Source organism: Pteropus alecto, unplaced genomic scaffold, assembly GCF_000325575.1.
Source record: "Pteropus alecto unplaced genomic scaffold, ASM32557v1 scaffold94, whole genome shotgun sequence".
Taxonomy (NCBI): Eukaryota; Metazoa; Chordata; class Mammalia; order Chiroptera; family Pteropodidae; genus Pteropus; species Pteropus alecto.
In genome coordinates, this window is record NW_006437736.1 from 284,040 (window position 1) to 293,839 (window position 9,800).

The 9,800-nt window shown below is 49.7% G+C and overlaps 1 protein-coding gene across 1 annotated transcript in view; it reads left to right on the forward strand.

The window, feature by feature from the left end:
• The first annotated feature begins 8,663 nt into the window (after positions 1-8,663).
• The window catches only part of CACNG2 (calcium voltage-gated channel auxiliary subunit gamma 2), a 102,031-nt gene continuing 100,894 nt past the window's right edge, over positions 8,664-9,800 (forward strand). The window contains exon 1 of the mRNA XM_006914482.1: positions 8,664-8,943. Coding sequence (XP_006914544.1) covers positions 8,733-8,943 — 211 coding nt within the window. The 5' untranslated portion in view covers positions 8,664-8,732. The remainder of the gene's footprint in view (positions 8,944-9,800) is intronic.

Below are 9,800 nucleotides of genomic sequence, written 5' to 3' on the forward strand. Positions count from 1 at the left end.
GGTCTGTCCCTAATCAAGCCTGGCCAAAGCAGGGCGTGGTGCTGGGCTGCATCTCGTAGGTGCTCAGGACCTGGCTACCCTCCCCGCCCACCACAAAACGCCCTTCGCCGACTTGACTGTTTCTGTGAAGGAGCCAGGTCGGCCATTTGTAAAGCTGGGGGCACACGTGCAGAGCATAGCAAACCACTTGTAATGAATGCTTACCAGGAGGAAGCCCCGCTCTTGAAAGGCAAGACGGCGGGAGGAAAAGGCAAAGGTCCCCTCCTCCATGAGCCCTTCCCCGCCTGTCACTTTGTATACTGTGCTGCTGTTACAACGGGGACCTCCCTCTATCACTCCACATTCAATCGTTGGTTTCTGCCCACGACGGACTTGGTTTTGTTCATCTTCGTCGACATCAAGCAGAGCTTGGCACACTGTAGGCACTGTGCTTGATTCAAGGTTCGCCCTGATCTGGCCCACTTCCCTTCCAGCCTGGTCTCTGCCAGTCCCTCCTGGCACGTCAGCAAAACAGAATTACCTGTAGCTTCCACAAATGCACCGTGATTGCAATCAAAGAGTCCATTGTGTGATCACTTACTTCGTGTCTGCCTCCAGGGCATGTGTGACCCCAGTCTTGTTCACTAACGTGTCTCGAGCACATAGTAGGTGCTCAACGAACTAGTTGAGTGACTGTTTCACATCCCCCATCTTTGGACCTACTGTTCCCTCTGCCTAGAAAATCCTTTGCTCCTTGTCTTCCACTCATCTTTCAAAACCCAGCTCAGCTGTCACCAACTCCCAGAAGCCCTTGCTGAACACCCAGGTGGTGTTACCTGCCCTCTTCCCGGCGCCCCCTGTGCCTCTCGCTGCCCTCCATCCACTATGTTGAGGACCACTTGCAGGTCTCTCTCCACTCGACTGATCGCTTCTGAACAGGAACCATGCTTTTTTCATTTTCATATTTTATTCAAAGCACATAACACCCAATAGGAACTCGACATGTAGCTAATATTTATTTAGGGCTTACTGTGGAAGAGGCACTGGAAGTACTTTTTTTATTGCATTTAATTGTCAGAACAGCACCTTGAGGCAGGCGATGCTGCCCCATCTGCCAGACAGGCCAGCTGACACTTAAGGATATTTGGTCACCTGCCCGAAGCCACACAGCTCGGAGACATAGGAACAGGGACCTGATCCCTGGGGTCCCCAGCCTGCATATGATCCAGCCCTCAGCAATCCCCGCTTCTTGATCTACCTTAAATTCACATGGAGAGGAGTGTCCTCCCTTTTCTTTCCTACCTGTCACCTCTCCAGGTTCTACTTTCCCCAGGAGCCTTGGGAAGCCCCACCCACCCATCCCTCGGGAGATATTCCAGCCAGGCCGCTCACATTTCCTTTCTCCTCGTGTCCGCTTCGGCTTCGGCTTCTCTCCCTGCTGACCCAGGGCTTCTACCATGCAATCCATGCATACTTTGTTAGTACCTACTATGTGCCAGGCAGGGAATATAATAGTAACACAACCAGGCCCCGACCCTTATACTACAAATCAGAAAATAAACACATATGTGAGGTCAGGGGTGTTGGTAAAAGTTAAGGGGAAAAATGAAGCAGGTAAAGAACGAGCGATGATGGAGGAGGGATGAGTGGGCTATTATACTGGGTCAGCTGGGCCTCTCTGAGCAGATAGCTATGAGAACGAGCAATCGATCCGGCTGCTGGAAGGTAAGCATCCCAGACGGAGGAACTGAGATGCAAAGGCCCTGAGGCAGGTGTGGGGCCCTGGGACCTGGGAACTGGAGTCTGTTTTGGCTGGAGGAGAGGGAGCCAGGGAGGGAGGGAGCGGAAGAGGAAGGGCTGCGAGGCGGCCGCGCCTGGTCGTGAAGGACATTGGGGACCCGCGCTCCGTCCTCTCCCAAACCTGCTCACTCAAGCACGCCGCCTTCATCTCACTTTCTCCACCCACGGGTTTCCCTCTCCTGCCAAAGCCACCGGAGATCACCTACTTCTTCCTGCCCTTCCGCCCTGCGGCGTTCTGCTTCTTACTTCTCCTCTGCTCCTTTGCGTGTCCTCCTTCCCTATTTATTTATTTTGCTCTGTAACTTTATTATTCATTTTCCGTCATAATTGTTTTGCCATAGCTCAGTTTCCGGTGAGATCCCACACCAATCCGGAGGGGGAGCATTTCTGGTGATCCGGAACACGGCCCGGGGGTGGAAGTCCCAGGTGGGAAAGGACACTTTCAGGGACACCTTGCCACATGGATGTTCAGCTTCTGGTTCTCACCGGGATCGGACCTAAGCACACACCCCTTTTGGGATCTGGGCTGGCCCTGCCCCACTCTCCCAGCCCCTTCTGACAGTAGACTTGGGGCTCCCGAAGGCTTCCTCAGCTGCTCTCAGCAAGGAGTAAAACCCGCCATGTCTCCAGCATCTCCTTCCCTCCCAGGCCCAGGACCTAAAGGATGTTCCAGCATGGGGCTGAATAGCCATGCGGGCTCAGAGCTTCTGGTCACCCAAGGTGGCCCGGGTGTGGGCTCGAGAGCGCAGAGCAGGCCTGGAAGAAGCAGTGTGGGAAACCAGGCCCATACTGGGACTGCCTCACCCCCTGCTGGCTCCCAGTCCCCCTGCAACATCTCCAGGCCACCTTCCCCTCCCCCACCCAAACCCTGCACCTGCCAAGCGTCATGGGCTCCTAGCAACCTGCTCCTACTATTTTCCGAATTCTTATATCTGGTTCCCCTTTGCCTCATCCCCACAGCCACAACCTTATTCATTCACCCAAAAAACATTCACTGAGCACCTGCAAAATCCCAGGCACTTTCTAGGCTTTGGAGACACTGTCATGAAGAGGACAGATGTGGTCTGACATCCTGGGGAGGCCGGTGGGTGGGGAGAGATTTCAGATAATAAACAAGAGAGAATCAAGTTGCAACAAGCACTACGATGAAAACAAAACAATCCAATGTCATACAGAGTGACATTTTAAGTTGTGTGACCAGCAATACCTCGCTGGAGGTGATATTTCGGCTAAGACCTGAATGATGAGCTAGGGGTCCGACATTCAGCAAGGAAAGCATTCTAACAGAAGGAACAGTCAGTGCAAAGGACTTAAGGTAGGGACAAACTAGGGACCTATTATCCCCATTTACAGATGAGGAAGCTGAGGTTCAGAGAGGTCAAATCAGTCTAAGATCATACAGAGAGGAAGCAGCGGAGCTGGAGTTCAAACCCAGGCCCACCTGACTCTACAACCTGTTCTTTTCCCACTTCACTGCTTCTGCCTGGGCAAAGGCCACCAGGACAGTGATGCCAATGAATGGCCCATCATCCCGGTCACGGCAGTCTCTCTGGATTCAGCCCCAGCCACCCTGTCTGTCCCCATCAGTCATACCAATCGCCTTGGGACTTTTTGCATTTCTCAAATGGCTCGAGACCTTTTGCATTTGTATGTGCTGTTTCTCTGCTTGCAATGTCCTCCTCTCTTCCTTGACCAATTCTGACCTTTTCTCCCGGCCTCTGAGGCTGAGCTTGTCACTAAAGCAAAGCCTTCGGAAACACTGCAAGACAGAAATAAATGCTTCCTGCACAGCGCGTGTCTTCATTTTACTCGTTTGTCTATTCATTCACTCATCAAATATGTATTGTGGACATACTATGTGCCAGACATTAAACAGCAGTTCTAAAACACAGGAAGACGTGCCATGGGAAAAGCAGAGCGAGGCTGTGGGAGCACACAGTGGGGAATGCCAGACACCCCAGACTTTCCCCGGCTGGGTCTCACTACCCTGGATTGGCTGTCTCTTAGTCAGTCTCCCTGATTTTGGTATTTTAATTTTATCTGCACCCTGAGTACCTCGGCACAGTGCCTGGTGTGCAGCAGACATCATTCCCATGGGTGCACACTTCTGAACCTTTGCATATGCTATTCCCTCAGCATCAATGCTCTTCCCCTTCTCGGCTCCTCTCCACTCACTCATCCCATCTTGGCCTCGCTGACTCTCATTCCTACAGCTCAGTTTAAACGTCCTGTCCTCCAGGAGGATGTCCCTCACCCTTTGGTTTGGGTTTGGTCTCCTTGCTCTGTGGTTCCACGGCATCCCTCACCTAACATTCTCCTCAGCTCATTTTGAAGGGTACTCCTTACTCCTCCTGCTGCTTGTCTTCAGGTCTGTGGAGGAAGGGACCATGTCTGTCTTGCTCAATATCCCCAGGAATTTGCATCGTATCTGACACATAGTAGGTGCTCAATCTGTCGAACGAATAAATGAACACATGAAGAAACTATGGGACTTGGAACTCAAAGGAGAACTTGAAGCATTGTAAAATATTCAAATTTCTGTCACTCCACTTAACTCAATGTATGACCTTGAGACTTGATATATGACCTCTCTGAGCCTCTGTTTACTCACCTATAGGATAAGACAGTGATATGCATTTGCAGGGTTCTTGGAAAGGTAAGTGTGAGAATCAGTGTGAAAAGGCCTGACACCTAGAAGTTATTCGCTGAATGCTTGCCAAATCTGTGGATGAGACGTAAATAGCCTTGGTGTAATATCCTTATTCAGAAAGCTCATAACTGGGGTCAAGGCACGGTGGTGGTAAGGATGAAGGCTCTTAAGCTGGGCAGCTGGATTAGACTCCCAGCTCTGCCACTCACTGACTGGGCAACCTTAGGCCAGACACTTAAAAAAAAAATTATGTGACTCAGTTTCTTCATCTGTAAAATGGGAATAATGATGGGATTCAGCTTAGATCAGCAATGACAACATTAGCTGACAACATTAGCTGTTGTCATTGCTACTAACATGTAATACTAACAACCACATCGTAAAGCTCCTACCCGTGGTCCTCCTTGACAGATGAAGAGAGATCTCCAGAGAAGTTAAGTGACTGCACAAGGTCAAACAATGAGGAAATGTCAGCCCTGGGCTTCAAGGCCAAGTTTGCTGCTCCCAAATCTCATGTTATTTCCACTGCCTCAAAGAAGGGAGCTCAAAATAGGCCTGTGGCATTTTAGCTAATTTCCTCTAAGCCCTTACCAAGTAACCAACCGCGGGCACACAATGCTGCTCCCCTAACAGCATCCATTCAGCAGCTGCTAAGTATGTGTGCCTGGTGGATTCAGACCATCCGATGGGGCTTGCAGCAAGCCAGCTCTTCCCAGGTGGCCTTGCTTGGTCTGCAGAAGAAACCTAAGGAGCAGAGCTAGGTCGGGAAGGGGGAAGGGGAGTGGTACTTGAGTTAGATGGAAGAAGAAGCTGGAGACCAATCTGGACATAAATGTGGGGCGGAGGAGAAAGAGGAAACCCATATTTATTGAGTACCTACTATGTGCCGGGTACTTCACCTGTCTTATACCATTTAATCTTCACTATAATCACTCGGTCATTTTTTTATCAAGCACCTACTATGTATCAAGCCCTGCACTAAGTCCCAAAGGTATAATTGTGAATAAGACACAGCTATTGACTTCAAAGGGCTCAAAAGCCAGTGGGAGAGATGACCCATGCACACTGAAGTGCTACAAATGGGGTGGCAGAGGCTGAGCAGGGTGGCAGCAGGAAAAAGCAGAGAGTGGCTGGGAATAACTTCAGAAAAAAAGAGGCAGGTGCTAATGTGCCCATTTTACACATTGTGAAACTGAGGCTCTAGGGAATGAATTTGTGTGTAGTCACGCAGTTTCTAAGAGCCAAGCTGTGCCCTCAGGAGTGTTCTGTCTCCAGAAGTCTCTTCCTCTCCATGCTGGCAGCCTGGAAGCTTTTACCTACCTCCCCAACTTCCTTTCCTTTTCTCAATTATTATACGGCCAGAAGATGAGCCAAATGCTGCGAAAGCTGCAGCCGCTGCTAGTGGCTAAGATGTTAGCAGCTTCTGTGGACAAACAGAAGCTTCTGAGCCTCTGTTACTGCTTTTGTTTGGGCAAAAGATTCAGGGGTTGGTGTGAAAGGGGTGGGGAGATGGTAAGAGGTCTTGATCTCCAGTCTTAAGGGACTTCCAGGACAGGTCAAAGGCAACCAAGGTGACCAGAGTGAAGTGAGGGCAAGCTTCTCAAGCGCAGCTTAAGGCTTAGCCCATCTAAGAGGGCTTCCTGCTTGCGCCTCACTTTTTCCTCAAGGACAGGAGCCCAGAAAATCACCCACCTGAATCACTAGCTGAACTTGCTAGGTTCTCCGATAGGTAGGATCCACAGGTCTGTTCCTCCCTCATCCCCATTTCCATTCCCATCCTTACAGGACAAGAAACCAACCTGGAGAATCTCTCAGTCTGCATATGTAGCTCCTCCTATACCCTAAAGCTACCTTACCAGAGGTTGCTGAAATCTTTTTTCTGCTCTCCAGACACCAGGACCCTCTCCAGGTGCCATTAGCACTGTATTCTCCCCATATAGGAGTCTTTTCCTTCTGAGAAGGGAACAGAGAGTGAGAGAAGGAAGTTTTACACGGGGCGGAGAAACAGGTAGTTTTTCTACACTAAGAAGAATGCACTGGCCATGCCTGCAGACTGACTCTGAGCTGAGAGAAAGAAGTTAGGCAAAACCAAAGAAAGTCTCATTTTAATTCAGTCATTTAATACTCTTTGCAAATCGCCCGATCACTGAGAAATTCTTGAGCAAACCATCTTAAGACAAAAATAGAGGCAGAGAGAAGAAAGTACGGAATGACTGAGTTCTGACATTGCAACATCTCTAACCCCCAACTGACCCATCAGACTCGCAGCTCTCTTTAGGCTCCTCCCCTCAAAATTAAAAACAGCGCACCCCCATCATGCTTCATGTGCTCTCACTCACCTAACTATGAAGCCGATCAGAGAAAAATGTAGCCCGTCGCAGTAGGAATTGGATGTGCTTCTTTTTACAGGGTTCACGTTAAGGAAAAATCGTACATATAGAAACAAGAGGTGACGCTGTCATTAACCCAAGATAACGATTCTGCTGTGGAAGAGACGTGTTATGATGTGCTTTGGTGTGTTCACAGCAGGGAGATTTTTATCTCTGCCGATCCAGTTTATGAATGACATAGGAAACTTAAGAAAGATTCACATTTCACCCACTCTCCCTGCAAACATATTTATCCTTGAGATGAAAAATCGCTGTTGAAGCCCCAGCCACCAGTCACCCTCCGCACCTTTTCCATGAATAATTTTTCCAAAATGTCTGCTTGTAGGACCAAGATTCGGAATTTCACGGTAAACTACAGAGAGACACACACGGAGTGCACAGCACACCCCCTCTTAGCCAGAGAGAGACAAAGAGATGAGAAAGGAACAACCAAAAGGAGACGCAGCTAACGTGCCGATGAAATAAAACAAATCCCCCAACAGCAAAGTGAAAGCGATGATTTAAAAAACACATAGAGACCGTGTTTGTAATTACCCATCCAGGTTTTGTTTTCACCGCTTCCAGGCAGAGAAACGGCTGAAGTTTTGCGCCCCTCTGATTGTGATGGGAGGGTTGTGTTTGAAGCTCTGGGCACGTAGAGATGGAATGAGAAGGAGGCTGAGCTGGAAGAAACACCAAGGGGGGAGGGAAGGGGGGAGAGGTAGAGAGAGAGAGAGAGCGCTATCTCAAGCTACGCCTTCCTCTAAGCTCTGGGAGCCCAGGAGAGCGCTCATTTTAGGATTTGGGGAGAGGGGTAAAAGAGGAGAAGCAGCCCCCGCTCTGCCCTAGCCTCGCTGCCCGCGAGGGGAGGAAGGACTCTGGCGGGCCGCCCTGCGAGCCCGGGCGCGCGCGGAGCGGGCCGCGCAGGGAGCTGTCCAGTTCAGCACCACCCGGTAATGCAGTAGGTGGGAGCGCCTCCGCCGGGGGCCGGGCCGGCAGGGAGGAGGGGGGCAGGCGGGCGGCCCATCCTGCAGCAAGACGCCGGCTCCCTTGTTTCCAGGAGCTTTGCAGATAGGGGGAGGGAAACCCGCCTCGATTCTCCCGGAGAAACCCCCTCCCTCCCCCACTTCGCCAACACTACCCCCGCCACCAACAACAATAACCGCCGCCGCTGCTCGTCCTGCCGCCGCCGCTGCGCCTGCCCGCCCTGCTGCTGCCGCCGCTGCCGCTGCTGGGGCAAAACCATGGAAGGCGAGACCCCCGCACCTGTTCAGCTGAGAGCAAGGGCTTACAGAATACTGGGAAGTCTGGTCTGAAACGAAAGCGCTCGAGACCCCCCAAGGAAGAGAACTGGCGAAGCAAAGGATTTTCATGGCGCAGGCCGCAGAGCCGAGAACGAAGACGGAAGGTTGCATCTCGGCTTTTACAATCTCTAACTGTCTAGGTCCCGACCATGAGAGACTGTGTTGAGAATGCGGCTGTTCCCTGGTTCACTGTGGAAGCCATCTCCAAATTAGCTATCACATATGGAAACTGGAGACCAGAATTTTAGGAAAAGAGATTAAGGCATCTCACTTGGGGGGAGGGTGGGGGGTGTCTTTTATTTATTTTTTCTTTCTTGTTTTCTTTTTTCTTTTCTTTTCTTTTTTTTTTTTTTTACAAAAAAACCACTGCAACTGGAACAGTTTCTGATCTCAAAAGGCAAGCCTCTCTTCCTGTGTGGTCTTTATAATTTACACTTTTTTCGTGAGCTTCCTTACCTCCCTTTTTTTATACCTCTCCACACTCTCTATTCACACATATATTCATTATATTAGTAGTGGAATTATTTTTATTATTATTTTTTATTTTTATTTTTTGCTTTAGTACTTGCACCCTCACACACACTCTCCCGAGAACCAGAAGTCGGTTGGGTGTTTATATAATGAAGAATTATGGGGCTGTTTGATCGAGGTGTTCAAATGCTTTTAACCACCGTTGGTGCTTTCGCTGCCTTCAGTCTGATGACCATAGCTGTGGGAACCGACTATTGGCTCTACTCCAGAGGGGTTTGCAAGACCAAAAGTGTCAGTGAGAATGAAACCAGCAAAAAGAACGAGGAAGTTATGACCCATTCTGGATTATGGAGAACCTGCTGCCTAGAAGGTATTTGATTTCCCATCTCCTCCCCCTCTTCACCCCACCCCTCCCCTTCTCACTCCCCCTCCCCACCCTCCTCCAGATAAGTCCCCTTTACATTCCACCATTTTCTTACTTCACTCTTCCACCACAGATCAAGGGTGCTTGGGTTAGTTTCGGAGGAAAAGAAATCAATAAGCAAAAACCATACTCAACTCTCAAACCTCCATCACCCCCCCTTCCCCTAAACCTCTTCCCTGGAATAATCTGTGATATGATGAAAACAACCAGAGACTGTCTTTAAAAGTCAAGTGTGCTCGGCCGGCTTCGGAATCATTGGGATTTGCCGTTTGATGTAGACTGGCCATCTATGGGGGTGGTGGTGGGGGGGACTGTCTCTCTCAACACTGTTCCTCTTTTCATAGTGAAGAATTCAAAAATGCTCTTCCTTTCCCCCTTCCTCTCCTTACTCTCCAAAAGTCCCAGACACATCATCATCTGCAAATCTCATTTAAAAAAAAAAAAAATTCTGTTGTTTCTAAGAATCCTTATTTGGTAAATCCTAATTATTCCAGGATTTCGAGCTGAGTTCAAGAGCATTTCGTAATGTCTATGAGCCTCACGTATCGTTGGAGGCAACTGACTGTGTGTGTTTGTGTGTGTGTTAACGTTTACAAAGTCTAAAAATACATACGTCTCTCACAGGAAACAAGCCCAAGTTCTAATAAACAGCAATTCACTTGCGGGTTAGGCTGAGAACCAGTTCGCTTCCACGCAGAGTGACATGTCTGTTATCCAGAAGCGAGTAGAGTCAGCATTGCAGCCAGCTTGAGAGTCAGACATTGTGCTGGGAGGCCGGGAGGGAGGTGAGGGCATGGGGAGGT